At 60.2% G+C, this 21,176-nt stretch overlaps 1 protein-coding gene across 3 annotated transcripts in view; it reads right to left on the bottom strand.

Annotated features, from left to right (window-relative positions):
* Positions 1–10,331: 10,331 nt before the first annotated feature.
* Positions 10,332–21,176, bottom strand: part of SH3TC1 (SH3 domain and tetratricopeptide repeats 1) — a 34,490-nt gene continuing 23,645 nt past the window's right edge. For all 3 annotated transcript variants that reach the window (XM_067036753.1, XM_067036754.1, XM_067036755.1), the window contains 6 exons: positions 19,044–19,224; positions 17,769–17,919; positions 16,468–16,590; positions 15,634–15,784; positions 14,646–14,842; positions 10,332–10,691 (listed from right to left, as the gene is read on the bottom strand). In XM_067036753.1, the coding sequence (XP_066892854.1) occupies positions 10,434–10,691; positions 14,646–14,842; positions 15,634–15,784; positions 16,468–16,590; positions 17,769–17,919; positions 19,044–19,224 (1,061 nt within the window). In that variant the 3' untranslated portion in view covers positions 10,332–10,433. The remainder of the gene's footprint in view (positions 10,692–14,645; positions 14,843–15,633; positions 15,785–16,467; positions 16,591–17,768; positions 17,920–19,043; positions 19,225–21,176) is intronic.

Below are 21,176 nucleotides of genomic sequence, written 5' to 3'. Positions count from 1 at the left end.
ATCCAACAACGATCTGCCTGGCCCGTCCTTCGGTGGGAAAATATATATGACGAGAACTCATGGTGAAAAATATGGCCTGGGAAAGAGGTGCTTAAGGGATTTCTGAGAAGAGAAAAGAACATTCTGTTCTGTGCAGAAATTCTCCGAGCGTCCCTCCACGTGGGTTCAAAGCCCTTTCTCAGCCACGTAAGGCAAACCCGCTGCCGTGTCCCAGGGAGGCTGAGAGGCTCCCTCAAACCCCAACCCCTGGGGACACTTCTGCCCGCTTCCCGACCATCTTCACGGGAGGCTTACTCCTCCCGGACCCGCCTTCGGTCAGGAGGTCTCACGCCCGTGCCTTCCCGTGCTAAGCCTCCCGGGAGCCAGCCCAGTGCTGGGCGTGGCACAGACGGTGGATGGACCCACCCCAGGCCCCATAGTGAGCACGACCCCGGCAGGCAAACAGGAGGTGACAGTCTAGTATGAAGACTGCTGCACAGTGAGGTGTAGAGAGCAAAGTGGGGTCCTGGCGAGGAAGCCCTGCAGCCGGGAAAGGCTTTACGGAAGGGGTCATTCACAGTGGGTCCTGCAGGGTGAGTAGGAGCCCGCTGGGCGGAGGAGGAAGCGCGCATGTGCCGAGGAGGTGTGATGGGTGGATTGTGGCACAGTGCTTGTGGGTCATCCCTGGCATGCTCTTCCCAGAAAAAGATAAGAACAGTGCCATTTACTGAGGGTTTGTACTTTACAAACACACCCTCACATGATCCTTGCACGTGACCCCTGAAATCGACATCATTACCCCCATTTTACAGATGAGGAAAACAAGACTCCAAGGGGGTTAAGTTGATGACGGGTGTAGGTGGCTCTGAGCTCTGGGCTATGCCTTGGACAGGTCCCACATGGTCCCTCATATACCCGGTGCGATTGTCCAAAGTGCCAGACGCCCCTGACAGCTCCGTTCTGAGGTCTGTCTGTCCACGTGGGCAGGCATTTCTGGGGGTTGCCGCTTCCTGAATTAGAGACGAGGTCAGTGCCCTCGTGGAAGGCGATGGAGCCGGGCAGACCTGAATAGGAACACCGTTCCGTTGCGGAGCACAGGCTCCGGACGCGCAGGCTCAGTGGCCACGGCTCACGGGCCCGTCCGCTCCGCGGCACGTGGGATCCTCCCGGACCGGGGCACGAACCCGCGTCCCCTGCATCCGCAGGCGGCCTCTCGACCACTGCGCCACCAGGGAAGCCCTAAAAAGACTTTATTTTTAAGGGCGGTTTTAGGTTCACGGAAAAATTGAGGGGAAGGCGCAGAGAGTTCCCGTGTACCTCGCCCCGCAGCGCGCTCAGCCTCGGCGCCGTCAGCACCTCCGCCAGGGCGGTACCTTGTCACAGTCAATGAGCTGCACTGATACGTGGTCATCGTCCAAAGGCCACAGTTTCCGTCGGAGTTCACTGTTGGGGGTGCACTCTCTGTAGGTTTGGACAAAATATGTGTCCATCCTCACAGAATCACACAGAGGAGTTTTATTGCCCTAAAAACTCCCTGTGTGCCACCTCTTTATCCCTCCACCCAACACCCTGGACAACCACTGGACTTTTTACTCTTTCTACAGTTTTTGCCTTTTCCAGATGTCCTATAGTTGGAATCATACAGTCCTTAGGCTTTTCAGATTGGCTTCTGTCACTTAGTCATATGCGTTTAAGGTCCCACCCCCACCATGTTTTTTACTGGCTTGATAGCTCATCTCTTTTTAGCCCCGAATGGTAGCTATGTATCTATCCATCACCTACCGAAGGACATCTTGGTGGCTTCCAAGTGCTGCCAATTATGAATAAAGCTACTATAAACATGTGTCTGCAGGTTTTTGTGGGGGTATAAGATTTCAGCTCCTTTGAGTAAATACCATTTGAATGCTGGAGCAAATAGTAAGAGTATGTTTCCTTTTTTTTAAACACTGGGCTTGTGAAGAGTCCAATCAAGTCTAACGTTTACTTTTTTTTTTTTTACATTTTAGTTGTTATGAATTGTAACATTCATACATAAAAGTGTACACATTGTAAGCAAGGCAGTTCGATGAATTTTCACAGACACATTCGTATAATCAGCAACCTGATCAAAACACCTAGGAATACCAGCACCACAGAAGTTTCCTCGAGCCCCTTTCAGTCACTAACTGTCCCCCACCCCCTAAGGATAATCACTATGAATTGATTACGCCTGTTTTTAAGAGTACGCTTAGCTTGGTAAGAGGCTGCCGCGCTGCCTTCCAACGCGGCCGCACCATTTGCGCTCCCACCAGCGGAGAGCGAGCATTACTGTTGTTCCACGTCCTCACCGGCGTTTGCCGTGGTCGGTGGTCTGGATTTTGGTCATTCTGATAGGTCTGTGGTGCCCTAATCCAAAGTCAGTAGGAAACTGCTTTTTGTGGCACCTTTTCCCATCTGTTGATCTGGGCTCATAATTGTAAAACTGTTTTCATCCCTTAAGCCTTTGCTCTGAACCGTCCAAGCCAAGCCCTTCTGGGATTAAAAACAAAGCCCACTCCATGTCAAGTGCTGCCGAGTCAAGATGGGGCAGAGAGAGGGGGCGAGAGGGGTGCTGTCGGGGCAGGGACAGGCTCTGGACTGCAGGACATAACCCCGGAGACCGGCCGAGATGGGAGGATTTGCAGCACCTGAACCAGGGTTTCAAGATAACAAACCTCGTATCAGTGGTGTCAGACTGTGTACAGCGTGTCTAATTTGTTCTTCTCATTTAATCAATATTTATGAGATTCATCTAATAATGGCCCTAACTCCTTCACTTTCACTGCTGGATGGCATCTCACTGCACAGGTCAGGATGCACTTCATTCTCCCATTGGATGCTGATGGAGTCTTCAGTTTTTCATTGTATCTCTCAACTTTTGCTGACAGATGCAATGCAACAAGCCATCTCAACACTTAGTGGGTCTATACGATGACCCTTGTATGTAGCTCAGGCATCCCTGAGCCACTGAGCAGCTCTGACGGACGGCCCCTGAGCTCTCTCACGCCCCGGTGGCCAGCTGGCGGCTGCGTGATCGCATGATCTGGAATGGCCCTGGTCACGGGCATAGCGATCGATGAGGGTACCTGGCTCCTCCTCCTTGTGGCCTTTTGCTCTGCAGGAGGCTCAGCTTTCTCGCGTGAAAGAGGCATTGCAGCCAAGCCCCCCACCCCACCCCGTGCACAGCGCTTTTCAAGCCTCTGATTGAATCCCACGTGCTAATGCCCACTGGCCAAAGCCACTGCCCCGGCCAGTCGGGGTTCAGCGTGCGGGAGGGAGGCTCCATCGCTTGAGGGGAGGGAAGAACTGTGGCCATCACCTTCTGCCACGTTTAACGTCATGAAGGCGCTTCTGTGTAATCCTACGCGCCCCTGGGGCCTGTGTGGGGTTTGCTCTATATGAAGGTGCCATACTGCTCTCGGAAGTGGCTCTGCCTGTCCCGATCTCAGCAGCAGTGTGTGGACACGACCCTGTCCGTGACCTCGCCAGCGCTTCCCGTGCTCTCACTGGTTGTATCTCACTGACAGGACTGCTGGTGGAGGCTTTGCGAATGCTATTGGCCAGTTGGCTTTCTGCTTCCATAATTTGTCTGCTTCTATTTTTGTCCCTTTATGTAAAATGACTCTGTGTGTGTGTGTGTGTGTGTGTGTGTGTGTGTGTGTGTGTGTGTTTGGTTATATATGATGTTTTGAGATTATCTTTATAGACGGTTATACGTGTATATAGTTATATATTATTATGTATTATATACACGTGCATATACATATATGTGAATTACACATAGCGCACATGCACGCACACACACAGATTATTACCACTGCTCTGGATACATGCATTGCAAACATCTTCTCCAAGCTTGTGGCTTTTTTTTTTTTTTTTTTTCTGAGATGTCTTTTCCTGCACAGTGGTTTACAACTTTAATGGTAAACAAAGATCAATCTTTTTCTCTTGTGCTATTTGTGTCTTGCTGGAGACATTCTTCCTTAGCCTGGCTCATGAAAATATTCTTTTTTTTTTTAAAGAAGTTCACATCATTCCTTCTTTCCATATTTTGGGTTTTAATCTGACAGGAATGGGTATTTGAGGAGGCTGTGAGGTAGGGATAGCATTTCATAGGTGGGCAACTCAGTGTCCCTAGGTGGTAACTAAAATATCTAACTTCTCCCTGAAGAGCTGCACACTTTATACCGTGTCCACATGCTGGTAGTTCAATTCTAGGCTTTTGATTTTTTCCATAGTTATTTCTTTATCCCTGTCCCAATACTACCCTGTATCCATCAAGTAATTTTGTAATAAACCATTGGATCTTATAGGGCAAGGATTCTGAACTGTATGATTTTCCAAATGGCATTTCCTAACTCATGGTTGCTGGTCGGTAAGAACGAAATTGACTTTTGTTCACTCTTTTCCCAGGAAACTTGGCTTCATAATAATCCTAAAAGCTGTCTGAGACTCACCTGGGGTTTTCTGTGTAAACATTTATCATTGGTGAATAATGGCCGTTTGTTTCTTCTTCAACAACCTTTGAACTTATTTCTTTTTCCTTGGTTTGTGGCGTTTTCTGGGACCTTCGAAGCGATATTGACTAGAAGTGGTGGCGGAGGCCACCTGGCCTCATCCTTGAACTTACGGGGAACACATCTTAGGCTCCACTAAATACGGTAGAAAACCGTTCTCAGGTCGAGGGGGTCTGCTTCTTATCTGCTGAGAGGATTGATCGCGGGTTGGGTGAAAGAACACGCAGTGCGTTTCCTGCACCTGCTGCGGTGGCTCTGGGGGTCTTCCTTTGCTCTGTCGGCCGGGGCCTGGGGTGAGACGTCAAGGCCTGTGGAGGGCCACGAGGTGAGGAGCTGAGCTCATGGAGACCCCGGCCTCCTTCCAGCCAGGACCCATCCGCACACAGAGGGCCGTCCCCAGGGGCCCCTCCATCTCGGCCACCCCGTCCCCGGCGGGGCCTCTGGCTGTGTCCAGGGAAGCAGACGTCCAGGCCCGCCCACCCTCCTGCTCGGATCCCGGACCCAGGCCACGTCGGGGACAGGCGCGTCTGCTTGTGCAGGACAGTGAAGCCTGCGGCGTGCAGCTGTGGCCGCGCTCTGCGGGGTCCCCCCGCTGGCCTCGAGGAGGCTGCCCGGCCGCCTGGGTGGCAGCCGGCGCCCGGCGGCACGCGCGATGCAGGCAGGGGCTGCCCCACGGGGTGCCGGGGAGAAGGGGGCCTGATCCTGGGCCTGTCCCAGTCCTGGTGAGGGGACCTGCCATTCCTGCCGCCCTCCCCGAGGGGCGAGCCTGCCGGAGCCTGAGATAGCAGTGTCGTAAGAGCTGTTTCTCCCTCCCTCTGACTTCTCTGGCATCCCAGCCCGCCCTCCCCTAGCCTCACGGCCTCCCCAGATTGATAGGTCCCTGGAGAGTCTCCTCACCCTGCAGATGGGGCAACCGGAGCCGTCAGAGACGTGGAACCCACCCTGTCTGGGTGTTCCTGGAGGGACGACCCCCGTTTCTGGGAGACGCCCTTACCCTGCATTCCCCCTTCCTGGGACACAGGGCAAACCCAGCCCGAAGCCACAGAGATTGTGAAATTCGGGTTCTGGCTGGGGGAGAGGGCTGGCCTGCTGAGCAGAGCCCCGGGCAGGCCAGGGCCGTGCTTGCGCCAGGAGCGACTGCGCCTGAGGGAGAAGGCTGCCCCGCAGAGGCCCTCCTGCCCACGGAGCCAGGCCCGCCCCCAGAAGACTGCTCTCTGCTCCACGAGGGAGGCCCTGAAGCCCGGGCTGCCCCGGGGGCTGCAGCTGTGCTGGAGGGTGGCCGAGAGCCTGGGGTCCTGACGCCCGGGCCCCCCGCCCCCGCCTTTACTCCTGGTGCAGCAGCTGAATGAACTTCAAGGCCTCACACGTGGACCTGGAGAGCCTGGAGAACACGGGCAGGTGGGTAGTGGGAGGGTGAGCAGGGAGGTCTGCGGGGAGGCCAGAACGTGGGTCCTTCAAGGTGGGGCTCCAGGCTGCGGGCACAGCTGGGGCGTGGCCCTGGTATTTGTTATCTGCGCTTCGTAATAAATGATCACAAACGTGGTGGCTAAAAACACACCCATTTATTATCGCACACTTCCTGTGGTCAGGAGTCGACAGCAGACTGTATTCAAGGTGTCAGCTGGGCGGTGACCCCATCTGAGAATCAGGGGCCCCTTCAAAGCCACGTGGTTGTTGGCAAAATTCGGTTCCCTGTGGTCGCAGGGCAGAGGTCCCCATACCCTTGAGGGCTGCCAGCCCGGGACCACTCAGCTCCTTGCCATGGGGCCCCCTCCATAGGAATTTCACTTCACGGCTGGTTGCTTCTGCGAGCTTGTAGGAGAATTTCTGCAGCTTCAAATCTCTCCCTCCGGGGAAGGCTGGACCCTCTTCTAAAGGGCTCACCTGATTAGGTCAGGCTCACCCAGGGTAATTCCTGTTTGAGTGATTCAAAGTCAACTGATTAGAGACCTTAATTACATCTGCAAAGTCTTCACCTTTGCACATGCATTACCTAATTATGGGAGTGAAATCCCATCACATTCACGGTTTCACTCAGATTATACTGGCCCTTTTAGAATTCTGCCTTGGGACTTCCCTGGCAGTCCAGTGGTTAAGACTCTGTGCTCCCAGTGCAGGGGGCACAGGTTCCACCCCTGGTCAGGGAACTAAGATCCCACACGCCATGCAGCACAGCCAAAAAAAAAAAAAAAAAAAAAGATGGAATTCTGCCTTCCCTCTGGGTTGAAAGCACATGATTGATTTCATTCACATTTTCACACCCACCCCGGTGACCTTAAACCTGGGAGAAAATGCTAGGTGTTTATGCTGTTGTTAATCTTGTCAACAGTCTGACGAGGAAATACCCCCTTTACAGATGAGAAAAATGAGGCTCAAAGCACATTGGCCTATGAAGGGCACATGAAGGGTGCCTTCTGCTGGATGCTCCAGTTCACACCAGGTTGGAGGGAGGTAAAGCCTGGACTTGACCTCGCACAAACAGACGCCCACCCGGCTGTCGACAGGCCCCACCACCTACACAGCCTGTGACTGACAGCCCCTCCCCAGCCAGGCATTGGGCACCCAAGGAAGCACAAGCTGACTGCTCTCAAGCTCCCCCAAAATGCAGTGGGATCACGGATGGTGCAGACCCTAGTCCGAGGGGCATCTTACATCCCCTGAAGACTCTCAGAGCTGCCTGGACCCACCTCTCCCCCGCTCAGGAGGAAGACCTTCCGTGGCCTGCTTGAACCCCTCTGCTGATGGAGAGCCCCCTTCTCCCTGAGGTGAGCTTTCCCTTCTCTTGAGAACTCGGCCCGAGATTCAGCTTCATGACGAGACACACCCACCTCCTTGCAGCTCCCACCCGCCAGTTATTTGGAGGCGATGGGTTGCTGTGGCTCCACCACGATGATGAAGATGACAGATGCTGTGCATACTTGAGATGGTCACTCTCCCTCTCTGAGCCTCAGTTTCCTCATCCAAAGCTAGGGGCCAGCCTGGACTTGGTTCTCCAAGCGTGGAGACAGCATGCGGGCAGGGAGCTTCAGGGCCTCGCAGTCAGGAAGGGTGCTGTGTGACCCTGGGCAGGTTGCTTTCCTTCTCTGTTTGGGAAAGTGGGTGGGAGAGTCTTCAGGGACCCCCCCCCCACAAGGCGCTTGACTTTTATCCCCTGCCCCAGGGACTCCTCCAGGAGGGGCCGCTTGTCCCCGCTTCCACAGACGGCTCAGCCCTGTGCCTGGCCCTCGGTCGTTACTAAGCATGTGCACGGTAAGTGCGCGGTGAACCTGAGTGAGCAGGTGACTGGATGGACCCAGTGGAGACACTGTTTCTAAAACTGGGGCAGCGGGGCTTCTGGGCTGTGTGCCTACTGTGTGTGCCAGACGCATGCCCATCTCACGCCTACTCTGCTGAAAGAGGAGATTGGGGCCTTGTGGCCCAGGGCCCCGGCCACCAAAGGAACAGAGAAGGACTGGAGCCCAGTTGGCCTGGGGCACAAGCCAGCCGAGCACTGGCCTCCAGCCGCCTGCTCCTTGTCTTGGCCGCAAACAGTGGGGCCACCCTGTTCTGCGTGCCTACTGTGTGCTGGCCACCCTGTTCTGCGTGCCTACTGTGTGCTGGCCCACAGTTTCTCTTCGTGCTCAGAGCCTTGAGGTAGGGTTTGATTTTGGTTACAGATGCAGAAGAGACTGAGGGTCTGAGAGGCTAAGCGACTTGATCAGAGTGACTCAAACTTTGGTTCAGGGTTCTGTAGCCTGCGGTTGCTGGAGCTCTTCCCGTAGCAATAAGCACCGTTAATAGGAAACAGGCCACTGCTGGCCCTGGATCTGGCACCGCGCTGAGCTCTCTGTTTCTTGAATCCTCACTTCAACCCAGATGCAGGGGTAATCAGCCTCGCTTTAGCTGCGACCAAACTGGGGCTCAGAGAAATAAACTTTCTCAGCCCAAACCCCACAGCCTCTGAGTGGGGAGCTGGGATTTGAACCCAGATGTTGGACTACCGAGTCTCGCCTGGACCTCCAGGTCTGCCGCCCGAGGGCAAGGGGTCCCAGGAGGCCAGAGCCCCCAGCGGGGCCTGGTGTGGGCGGCCGGGACCCCCGGCGGGAGGGGCAGGGGCCCGACAGCTTGTGGAAGGTCAGGGAAGGCACGGGTTCCGAGGCCCGCCGCGGGCCAGGGGTGACCCGGCCACCGTCCCCACCCCCTGCGGCGAGGCTGCAGGCCCACGACCTCAGAGAGCTGTGTCCTCTGGGTCATTGTGGTGGGGCTTCCCGAGGCACCCAGCGCAGGTCATCACGCCCCCGTGTTGCCAACTACAGCCGGCCTCCTCCTGCCTTCCAAACCCGCCCAGCCCACAGAGAAGGCAGCCCGGGGTCAAGGTTAGATAGAAGGTTTGCTGGCAGTTCTGCTGGGACCTGCTCCCTCCCCGAGGAGGTGCCAGTTCTGGAAAGCTCTCTGCTGCCCCCTGGTGGGGGGAGGCCTGGGAGGGGCCTGCAGCGTGGCGGGGCTGCTCTGGGGCTCCCCGACCCCAGGACCACAGGAAGGAGGATGGAACCCCCCTGCCCTCCTCCCCGGGGCCTTCCAGGCTCTGCACCCCGGGCGCAAAACCAAACCAGGGCTCTCCTGACCCGGGAGCCCCTCTCCAGGCTCCGTTTTTTTTTCTGTTACTGGGGAGGATGGGAAGTAAAATGATTGCCTCACGGTCCAGGAGATTTCTTTGGGGACACGAACATGTTTTGGAACCAGACAGAGTGGTGGTTGCGCAACAACGCGAATGCACTAAGTGCCACGGAGTTGTTCACTTTAAATGGTCAATTTTATGTTATGTGCATTTCATCTCCTCCAAAAGAGAAGCTTCGGGACTTCCCTGGTGGTCCAGTGGTTAGGAATCCAAGCCTCCACTGCAGGGGCACGGGTTCGATCCCTGGTCAGGGAACGAAGACCCCATATGCAAAGAGAGAGAGAGAGAGAGAGAGGCTTGGGATAGTGCTGTGGGGTGGGTGAGAGCCACTGGGAATGCCCACGGCCTCTGAACCTGGCACCCTGTCTGGAAGTTGGGAGCTGATCTCAACCCTGCCTAGATTCCTGGCCCTTGGCGGGTTGCTGGGAGGGAAGGGGAGAGAGAGGGCGGGGAGGGTTGGGGTAGACGGCCCAGGTAGGCCTTTAGATACGCTCAGCAGTGGACTCCACGTCGGGCTGGAGGCCGTGACACCACGTGTCCCGAGGGTCGACTGGGGGCTGGAGGTGCGACTGGCCAGGCTGGGCAGGAGGACACCCAGGTGGGGGGCGCTTGGACCCCCTTCTCCTGTCTCCATCACTTTCGGGACACAGAATCGGGGTAGAGAGGTATGGAACCATGTGCCTGCCCTCGTGTCCTAATGGGACACATCACACGGCGCAGCCTGGCAGAGCGGTGCAGTGGTTACTGCGCTGGGCTCCGGAGCTCTGCCCCTACCTACCTGCTGTGTGACTGCAGGCAACAGACCTCACCTCTCTGTGCCTCTGTTCCTTCAACTGTAAACAGATATAACAGTCCCGATCTCACAGGGTGGTTTGAGGATTACAGGCAGACAGAGCTGGACATTCAGTGAGGGTCCAGGGAAGGGAGAAGAGGCCCAGGGAGCCCCACGACCTGAAACTGGGGTTTGAGGGAAGGACCTGCCCAAGGCCACACCGTGAGTGACCGGCTGGGGGGACCTGGACGGGGTCAGCTAGACTCACAGACCTGCCCACTCATACCCGAGGACGGGATGCAGCAGCAGCGTGGCCCCTGGGGGCAGGGCCCAGTCCCCAGACACTCCCCAGGAGGCAGCGCAGGGAGGGCAGCCTGAGGACTCCAGGTTTCGGCAAAAAAACATTTATTGCTATTTGACCCCTGCCCTTGGGCCCCCATTTCCCGGGAAGCAAGCCCCCTGAGACACCGGGACAGACGGAGGCCACGGCTCAGGACGGGGGCCCGGGGACCAGCCAGGCCGCCCGCCCGCAGCACCGCCCGGGGCCCAGGTGTCCCCGGCGGACGTTGAGCTCGGTGGCAAAGGTCCGAGCCTTCTGGTAGAAGAACAGGGACTTCTCGCGGTCCAGGAGGAAGTTGTGGTAGATGGCGGCCAGGCGCGTGTAGATCTTCATCTGCGCCTTCTTGTTGCCCAGGTCCACGGCCGCCGCCAGCGCCAGCTGGTAGTACCCGGCCGCGTCGAGCGGGTCCTGCGGGGGACACGGCACGTCATCGATGGGACAGCTCCGCACCGGGCGCTTTGGGGGGGCTGTCTCCCCCAAGGCTGCGCCCTGCCTGCCTCTCCAACCCCAGGGCTGGGCCCGCGACAGGGCTTCAGGGGGACAGGACGCTTCATCGCCCCCGACGGGCCACAGCTCCAGTGCCTTTGGGCTGGCCCTGCATGCTTCCCCCAAAGAGGTGCCCACCTGCTCCCGGGGCTGCCTGAGAGCGACTGGGGGTCTGCGGGGGCCTGGACTGGCCTCTCGGTGGCCCTGGTCCCTCCTGTGCTCTAGACCCACCGGTCCTCCCCCTTCCTGAAGCCAGGGCCTCGAACCTCCTAGCACCCAGCGTCCCCTCCTCCTGGAAGCCTCTTCCCTGCTCACCCCTGGGACCTGGGGGGACATCTGTGGCTTCCACTTGGGCTGAGCTGGGGTCTGACCGGCTGCTCTGAGAGCCCCCAGCAGGGCTACCCCGGCCCAGGGTGGCCATGGCTTGACTCCCTCCAGCCCACGGCCACACTGATGCCAGCACGAACGGCCTTCCCCGGGCCAGGCCCAGCGCAAAGCCACTCAAGGGTGTCATCTCAGAATCCCCTGCGACTGCAGGGGGGCGTGCCTCCCTCCAGGACATGGGATCCCGTTTCAGACACGTCTTTGCCTCAAACGCAACGTCCGCAGGCTGGGATGTTCCCCCACCCCCGCCAACTCCCGTCTCCCACCCCAGCCTCCCCAGGCCCTCCCCCCGCGGTCACCCAAGGGACTGCTCTAAACCCAAACCCAGCCCGGCCACCCCCCGCTCACAATGGCTGCCCAGGACAGAGGACAAAGTCCAAAGTCACCAGCCCCGGCCCCTCATTGCCCCCCCGCCCCGCTAGAGCAAGGACCCAGAAGACAATTAAAGCAGGTGTGTGTAGCAGTTCAGTGTCCCAGCCCCAGCCCCAGCCCCGGCCAGGCACAGGACCCTTTGTGGACGGCAGGGACGGGGAGGCCAACGCGGCTGATTCTGGGACCACAGGACCACAAGGGTCGACACCAGCACTGAAACAGAGGGAAGCTGTGGGAGCCTGGGAAGCACCTGACCCATCCTGGGGTGGGACAGGAGGGCTTCCTGGAGGAGGAGACATCCCAAATAATGGAAGGAATTGGCCAGAGTGGGCGGTTGGGGGGTGGTGGTGTGCTTTCCTGTGCATGTGCCGTGCACATGTGTGTGTAGAAGCTAGCGGGTGGCAGACCCAGAATCCACACCCAAATCTTTCCTAGTCCAAGCTTCGCCTTTCAGCTATGACCCACCACACACAGGCTAAAGATGGTCCTGCCTCTGTCCGGCCCCTCTTTCTCCTTCCCATCCCTGTCCCACGCAATAGAGCCCCTGGGTCACACAGGGCACGCAGGGCACGAGAGGGCCGCTTTCCCTCCTGGGCGCGTGGAGAAGGATGTGAGGTGAGGGAATTCCAAGGCCTCAGAGTGGTAAAGGCAGGCGTGGCCTTGGCAGGGCGGTCACGGTGAGGCTGTGGATGGTAGCGCAGCCTGGGAAGCCCGTTTGGAGGGAAGCGGAGGAGTTCTCTGCCCCTTGACCCCAGCTGCCCGGCCAAGGGAACCTGGCCTCAGCTGCAGCCCTGCCCTTTCCTTCCTGCCCGGAGTGACCGTGGAGAGATCAGCCCCCGTCCCCAGGGCTCGCTCCCAGTGTCAGGGGCCAGCGAGCGTTCCGCCTGGGCTTAGATCAGACACCTGGGGTCTGGAGCCGACCCTGGCCTGGCTCACCGCCCCCCCCCTTCCCCATCTTGCGCAAATCTGTTCACCTCCCCAGCCTCAGTTTCCCCCTCTTGTTTTGAGCTGAGGAACCTCACACAGCTCCCTGCTGCGGTACAGAACTGATCACGCAGAACCTGCGTGGTACGTGCTCGATGTGGCCCTATCCTCAGACGGTCCAGGGGCGCAGGGCTCTGGGCATACGGAGAGGTGGGCTCAGGAGAGGCTGGCCCCAGTCCTGCTCCACCGCCAGGCACCCCGCCCAGGAGGGGGCCCTGAGGTAGAGAGAATGAGCGGGGTCGCAGGGCCCCAGGGCTCCAGGATGGGAGCCGCAGAGCCACACGCCCACAGGGCCACAGGGCGGCAGAGTCCCAGGCGCTGCTTCTCTACCGTAATTAGCTGCCCACTCCTAGCCTCAGTCTCCTCCCTGTCCTGTGGGGTCACCAGCTCCTTCTGCAGCAAAGCATTTGAAGAGTTAATCACACAAATCGACAGCACGGAGCCGGACAGCACGGAGCCCGAACAGCACGGAGCCGAGACAGCACGGAGCCCGGACAGCACGGAGCCGAGACAGCACGGAGCCCAAACAGCACGGAGCGAGAGAGCACGGAGCCCGGACAGCACGGAGCCGAGACAGCATGGAGCCCGGACAGCACGGAGCCGAGACAGCATGGAGCCCAAACAGCACGGAGCCCGGACAGCACGGAGCCCGGACAGCACGGAGCGAGAGAGCACGGAGCCCGGACAGCACGGAGCCGAGACAGCATGGAGCCCAAACAGCACGGAGCCCGGACAGCACGGAGCCGAGACAGCACGGAGCGAGACAGCACGGAGCCCGGACAGCACGGAGCCGAGACAGCACGGAGCCCGGACAGCACGGAGCGAGACAGCACGGAGCCCGGACAGCACGGAGCCCGGACAGCACGGAGCGAGACAGCACGGAGCCCGGACAGCACGGAGCGAGAGAGCACGGAGCCCGGACAGCACGGAGCCGAGACAGCATGGAGCCCGGACAGCACGGAGCCCGGACAGCACGGAGCGAGACAGCACGGAGCCCGGACAGCACGGAGCCGAGACAGCATGGAGCCCGAACAGCACGGAGCCCAGACAGCACGGAGCCCGGACAGTGCAGAGTCTGGACCCCGGTGGGGCTCAGCTGCAGGGGTCATCACTGCCCTTGGGATCCCCCAGCGCTGCCTGCCTCTGACATAGCAGAGGCTGCAGTGACCACTTCTGGCCACCATGTGTCACCAGTGCACAGGCTGGTCTGCCCTGGGCAGGGGACTGGGGGTTACCTGCAGGGAGTGGGGGATCTTCCAGGGCCGCCCCAGCTCCTAGATACCATTAGTTGGGGAGGGGAAAGGGAAGAGCTCAGCCCCCGGGCTGGGGCACCCTCACCCCTCAACCAACACAGAGCAGGGACGCTGTGCAGGTGCTGAGCTAGACCCAGAGTGGGGGTGACGGGGGTTGTCTGCCCGTGCGGGGAGGGGCGGGGAACAATAGAGGAGACATTTCCAGGCCCTTGTCTGCATCCGCTGCGGGGCTCAGAGATAAATGGAAAAGCGGTCCCCTTCTCCTCCCAGCCCTGCGGCTCTGACAGGGCGGCGGCTCAGCCAGGATGCTTGAGCGGTATCCCTGCCATAAAACCTGTGGCACCCCACCTTGAGCCCCAGTTTCCCGCTCTGTGAAGTGAGGTGGTAATAGTGCCCCTACCCCATCCAGGTGATGTGAGGATTCCAGGAAGGAAGAGCTCTGCACAGGCTGGCAAGCACCCGGCAGGAGGTGCCAGGGTCTGGGTTGCACCTTGCGACGTGGGTCCCCCTGCCCTGGGAATGCCTTCATCCCCCGCCCCCGTTATTCTGTGGCTACTTCCTGCCTCACTGTCGACACTCAGCTTTGCGGTCCCCTCCCCCAGGAGCCCCCCAGCCGCCACCACACTCCATTTTGTCCTTTAGCCAACGGCCGCATCACCTGTTCACACGTCAGCCTCCCGCACTGAGCCTGAGCTCTAGAGGGTGGGGCCCGAGCCGCAGGGGAGCTCAGAGAGTGTCCGCTGGCCTCGCCTGCCCCTCACAGGAAGCCCGGAGCTCCGAGGAGGCCACTGGGACTGGAGAAGGACCTGGACCCAGGCCTCCCCGGTGTGGGCGCACGAGGGCCCCCTCCCCCCCGCGCCCAGCCCCGCGCGCGCCCGCCCACCTTGAGGTCGTAGAAGATGATGTCTCCAAGCGCCAGGTACACCTTCACGTAGTACAGGGTCTCCTCGTCAAACTCGAGCGGCGAGGCGCAGAGCGAGAGGGCCTTGAGGTAGAAATGCTCGGCCAGCTCCGCGTGGCCCAGCTGCTGGTGCAGGGCGGCCAGCCGGTGGTGGGCCACCCGCTCGTTCAGCCGGTCCCCTGGGGCCGCAGGGAGGGGCCGCGAGTGAGGACACGGCCGGGCGGGGCGGCGGGGCGCAGGCCGGCCAGGAGCACCCGGGCCGTGTCCGCCTCGAGGCTCCAGCCAGCCCCCTCCCGGCCCCAGACTCTCACGTTCGCGTCCGTAAAGGGGACCCGATCAGGCCCGCGCCCCGCCTGCCTCGGGGACGGGGCAAGGTCGTGGATCAGGATGCCCGGTCTCTGGGCCTGCACGGACCCTCCCGGACAGGGGGCGCAGGTTACCGTCTAGACTGGAGAACCCAAAGTCCTGCGGTCTGCGCACCCGCAGGCGCCAGGGCTCCGGTCAACCCGCAAACACGACCTTTGGCCTCCCGCTGTGCAGTCGGCGGCCCCCACCCCCTCCTCCGGGAGTCACCAGGCGAGGCTGTCTCCAAGATCCTCCCCCTTCCAGGGCTCCCCTGCTGAGCACCTACTGTGCGCCCGGCCCGCTTGGGCTCCCTGCCTCGGGGAGGGCAGACGGCCCGGAACAGCACAGGGGGACAGAGGGCTGCCGGGCACTGAGGGACCGGCCTCTGGACACGGGACAGGGATTTGGGCAGCCAGGTGGGGGGCGGCGGGGGAGCCGCAGAGCCGGTGTCGCTCGTCCAGCCTGCGGCGCCCCCTGAGACCCCAGGCCGCGGGCGGGCGGGGCAGGTGCGCTGCTGCCCGTCTCGGCAGCCCGGCCCGCAGGAGAAGCGCCTGCAGCCCCCGGGAGCCCCGCGGCCGCGCTCGGACCTCAGAGGAGGAGGCCCTGGGCCCGGGCTGTGGCTTACCCAGGGTGACGCTCAGCGCCAGGGCCGTGTGGGCGAACTCCAGGCCCTCCTGCGGCGCCTCCGTCTCGGCCAGCAGCGCTGCCAGCTTGTTGCAGAGCCGCAGCTCGGCCTCCTGGCTCCCGGTGGTCACGGCCAGGGGCAGCGCCCGGTCCTGCGGGCACAGGCGGGCGGGTCAGGCCTCCGCCCGCAGCAGCCAGCCGGGCCTGGTATACCCTCCTCAGAGCCCCCACTCACCCACTGGAGCTTTACACAGCTCTGGCCCCCCGGGAGAGGTCAGCTCAGAGAGGTGTGACACCCCCAGCGTCACTGGGCCGTGAGCAAGCTGGGTGTGAGCCTTGCCCATCGAGCTACACCACACGCACCCAGACCAGCCCCGACCCTCCCGGGTGATGGGTGCCTGACCGGGAAGGTCCAACACCCCTCCAGGCTCTAAATACGCCACGTTTCTCTGGGCGCTGGGGCTGAGCCACTCGCACGAGCTGGGGAGACGGACAGGGAGAAGCTGCCCTCCCTGGCAGGCACGGGCAGACCTGGGCCTGGGCCGGGTCCTCCCCCGATGTGCTGTGTGTCCTTAGGCGCACCCCTGTGCCTCTCTGAGGCTGTTTCTTCTTCTGTAAAATGGGGACAGTCCTCGCATCCCAAGGTTGTTGGGGTCACTGGGACGCACGTCCCACGATGGTCCTTCTTTGTGCTCTGTCCCTCCCAGGCTGGGGCTGGGGGCCAAGATCCTCCCTGACCTAACCGCTGGGAAACTAAACACGTGCGTGGGGGACCCTGCCTCCAGGAGGGATGCCCCCTGAGGCCCACCCGCCCGGACCCACAGCAGCCGCTCACCCGGTAGAAGGACACAGCTTTCTCCCGCTCCCAGGTCCCGTTGAAGAAGATGTCTCCAGCCGCCTCAAAGAGCTGCAGCCCCAGCTTGGGGTCCCCTGTGTACAGGGCCGCGTTCTGTGCCACCTGTGGGGATGCAGAAACTCTCATGGGACCCCCAGCGACCCGGCGGGGCGAGGTGGCTGGGCCCGCTGGGGGAAGCTCACAGCCACCTGCCGGCCGCCCGGGACCCTCTATCCCACCGACACGGAGTGAGGGCTCTTTCCTCTCTTACACCTCAGTCCCTGTGCATGCGGGGCTCTCGTCACCTGCTAGCATGAGGACAATCATCTAAGCCCTGGGTCCCAGGAGGAGGCCTGGCCAGCTGAGGCCCCAGGAGCCGGCACGTGTGGGCTGGGGAGGCACCTGGGACAGAGCTCAGAGCCAGCCTCCGAATCCTGCCGGCCACGCCCAGACCACAGCATCCTCCGCTCAGCTTCACCTGGGGCTCCCAAATCCTGGCTCCTCGGGCCCCCCTATTTTCCCTCCCGAGCGCTTAGAGACGCCCGACCGCACGTCCACTTGTCTCTCCCGCCAGAGGACTGAGCCTGTCGCTCCTCTGCTGCGTCCAGGGCTTCGCACGTGCCCGGCGCATAGTAGGTGCTCAGAGAAAAACACCGAGTGACCGAGGGGACCGGCCCCGGTCCACAGCCCAGCCACAGCCAGCGGCTCGCAGCCCAGACCTTGCTGTGCTCCCGGGCACCGCTGGGCCTTTGCACCTATGAGTCCTGGTGCAGGAATACCCCATAGGCCCACCACCAGCCTACAGTTCAAGCAGCCCCCGTGACCCCAGGCTGACCAAGCGCAACCCCGGCTCCTTTCTGCGCCGCAGCCCTGGCCCCCAGGCAGCACTGCTTGTAGAGGAGGCCCAGGGGAGGTACACAGCAGGTGCCCAAAAAGGAAAAAACCCACAAGGCTCTTGGGTCTCTCAACTTGTCACAAATCACGTCACGTTTGAGAAACGGTCAAAAAACAGAGCTTCTGTGACAAATGTATTTTTTAAGGAGAAATGTCGTGCGCAGCTGAAGCAAGCTCTGTGTGTCCGCTGAGTGGGCACGACATTTGCACGTGTATTGAGCGCTTGCTGTGTACCAACGCAGTCGGGGGCACTGTCCCCGGAGCCTCTGTCCCCAGAGCTCAGATGGTTACGGAAGATGCTGGAGGTCTGGGGCGGCGGGAGGTGGCGCGGGCACCTGGCGGGCGGCGGCTCAGGGGTGAGTGGGTGGGTGAGTGACGGCGCGTGCGCGTGCCCGGAGCCCCCGCACCTGGATGTAGAGATCCACCAGCTCGTTCTGCTGGAGAATGTAGTAGATCTTCCCCGCCTGCAGCCAGGCGTAGGCCTCTTTACCCTTCTTCTGCAGGTCGATGAATATCCCCAGACTACGCTTGGTGTAGTCCAGCGCCGATTTGTAGGCCCTGGAATCAGATGTGGGCGCTCAGGACAGGTCTCCCAGGCCGGCCGGCCGCGTGGAGTGGACGGGGCTCTCCCCAGGGCCGTCTGGCGGTGACCATGGACCTGGAACGTCTGGAGCAGGGACGGAGCCTGCCCTTCCCAGGTTGTTGGGAGAGATCCAGGATGAACATACGGCAACTCGTCCAGCAAAGATGAAGGAGGCCCTCGGGACGGAGACAGGTAGCCACGGGGCAGGAGGAGCGAGCTGTCTGTCGGCCTCACTCCCCCAAACACAGGCCCATGTCACTTCCAGACGTAGCAGGGACTGTGGCCGCCGGACGGAAATTTAGAGATCGTCCAGGCTACTGGATCTCACACCAAGGGAGCGTCCGAACCACCCGGGGGGCTGTTCAGACACAGATCGCAGGGCCCTGCTCCCAGAGCTGCTGACTCGGGATGTCTGGAGTGAGGCCTGGGGATGTGCATTTCCCACCAGCGCCCCCCGGCAAGCTGGAGGCTGCTGATCCGGGGTCCGCACTTTGTGGAGCATCGATCTAGGTCGCTGGCCCATCGGTCCTGCCGTGAAACCGAGGCCCGAGGCTGAGGGGCGGAGGCCAAGACGGGCACATCTCCCGAGTCCTGGGGAACCTGGCTCCTTCCCTGCCCTCGGGGAGCGCCCACGCTGCAGGGGGTGTTGTGAGACTCTGCCGGCCTGCAGGCCGTGTGGTCCAGCCATTTGTCACCCACCCCCGGGCAGGATGCTCTGGGTGGGCTTCACGTGTGATTCTGAAATCCTGTCCCAGGGAAGCAGCTGGGACAGTCAGCTGTCTCCAGTGGATGAGAATCCTCTGGGCACGCGTGGCTGCTGTCCTCACGTCTGAGGGGACAGACGAGGACCAGACCACCTCGCCCAGAGCTGGGCCAGCGAGAAAAGACTCCGGGCAGACAGGGGTCAGCCTCCAGAAGCCACCACGGCAGGAGGAAGGGTCCAGAAACACATGCTCTGCCTCCCTCGAGGATGAGACGAGGCCTGCTGGCTCAGAGCCCGTCTGACACTAAGGGATGAAATGGCCCTTGAGGAGGGGCTGTCCTAGGACGGAGGTCCAGCCTCCTCACCACCCTTCCCGCCCCCGGGGCCAGCCCTCACCTCTCGGTGCCCAGGGACAGGTAGAGCTGGCTGATGGCCTCCAAGAGCTGCCCCTCCAGCACCTTGTCGGCCACCCTGCGGGCCAGCGACAGCTGGAACTCGTGGTAGACGACGCACTGAGTCTCGCTGGGCATGACCGTGCTGTAGAAGTGACACAGCCGCTGGACGGCGTGCAGCTGGCCTGGGCGGGAGACAAAAGGAAAAGGCCCCCATCGTGCATCACAGCAACGTTTGCAGGGCCAAAGGCCCCTGCTGGGTGCCCGCCTCTGTGAGCTGGGCTCATTGCACGTGCAGACAGGCTGAGTGTCCCCCGCTCAAGGGCACACAGCCGGCGAGCATCTCGACACAGGGCCAGGCTAGGCACGTCACAGGGGCTCGAGGGACAGCAGCGACCCCTTTTATAGCCCCCAGGCTGGGCCGTCCTGGCCGGGCTCTCCCACCGCACCAGGGTGCTGCTTCTGCTTCGCAAAGCTCCTCCCAGCCAAACAGGGGCCGCCTCACACTGAGCAGACAAGGCAGGGGTCACCGACACGCCCCTGCGGCAGAGGGGCCAGCGGAGTTCACAGCTGGAGCACACGGCATGCGGCGGAGAAGGGAGTCAAATCCAGCTCCGGTGTTCCAGAGCCGGTGCTCCTTCATGAAGCCGGGCTCCAAGCCCTCAGCCATACTTGCCTCTCCTAAAACCACAGGGTTGGGAACCATTGGGAGCTTCCACTATTAAAAATGACCCGGGGGCTTCCCTGGCGGCGCAGTGGTCGAGAGTCCGCCTGCCGATGCGGGGGACGCAGGTTCGTGCCCCGGTCCGGGAAGATCCCACGTGCCGCGGAGCGGCTGGGCCCGTGAGCCACAACTGCTGCGCCTGCGCGTCCGGAGCCTGTGCTCCGCAACGGGAGAGGCCACAGCGGTGAGAGGCCCGCGTAACGCAAAAAAAAAAAAAAATGACCCGGGGATGAACAAGCCAAGATAAGACGTGAACGACACAGCGAACCAACCAGACCTAACAGACCACAAAACACGTCCCCAGCAACAGGAGAACACGTGTTCTTCACGTGCCCACGAACATTCTCCAGGACGGACCAGAGGCTGGATCACAAAACTATTCTCTGTAAACATAAAAGGACTGAAATCACGCGAAGCATGTTCTCCAGGTGCAGTGGAATGAAATCAGAAATCAGTCACAGAAGGAGGTTTGGGGAATTCACAGATCTGTAGACACGAACGGCAAATTCCTCAGTCACCAGTGGGTCAAGGAAGGAAACTAGAAGACACTTGAGATGAGTGAGCATAAAAGCACAACATACCACAACTTAGGAGGTGCAGAGAAAGCAGTGATTAGAGGGACTTTATTACTATAAATGCCTGTGTCAAAAAAAGAATAAAAATTTCAAATCAAAACCCTAAACTTCCCCCTTAAGAAACTAGAAAAAGAAAAGTTAATTAGACCCAAAGCAAGCAAAAGGAAGGGAAAATAAAAGTTCAAGCGGAAACGATAAAATAGTAGAGAATAGAAAGATAGAGAAAACCAATGAAACCCAGTGATGGTTCTTTGAAAAGATTAACAAAACTGACAAATCTTTAGCTGGGCTGACCAAGGAAAAAAAGAAAGAAGGTGAAAACGACTAAAACCAGGAGTGAAAAAGGGGACATTACTACCGATCTCACAGAAATAAAGGGCATGCTATGAACAATTGTATGCCAACAAATTAGGTAACCAAGATGAAATGGACAATCCTAGAAAGACACAAACTACTGAAAGGGGCTAAAAAAGGAGCCAGACCAGGGCTTCCCTGGTGGCGCAGTGGTTGAGAGTCCGCCTGCCGATGCGGGGGACCCGGGTTCATGCCCCGGTCCGGGAGGATCCCACGTGCCGCGGAGCGGCTGGGCCCGTGAGCCGTGGCCGCTGAGCCTGCGCGTCGGGAGCCTGTGCTCCGCAACGGGAGAGGCCACAACAGTGAGAGGCCCGCGTACCGCAAAAAAAAAAAAAAAAAAAAAAAAAAAAGGAGCCAGACCAAGCACTCAGCGACCCTGGGGTGTCACCCTAGCCCTTAGTCTCCTCACTGTTCGATATGGGGGAGGAGCAAACAACATGACCCTCTGGGTCCCCCAGCTCTGCATTCCCAAGTCTGAATCCCC

Source organism: Kogia breviceps, chromosome 6 (genome assembly GCF_026419965.1).
Source record: "Kogia breviceps isolate mKogBre1 chromosome 6, mKogBre1 haplotype 1, whole genome shotgun sequence".
Lineage (NCBI taxonomy): Eukaryota > Metazoa > Chordata > Mammalia > Artiodactyla > Physeteridae > Kogia > Kogia breviceps.
The sequence above is the reverse complement of the archived record's forward strand: the minus strand, read 5'-3'. Positions and strand labels throughout refer to the sequence as shown.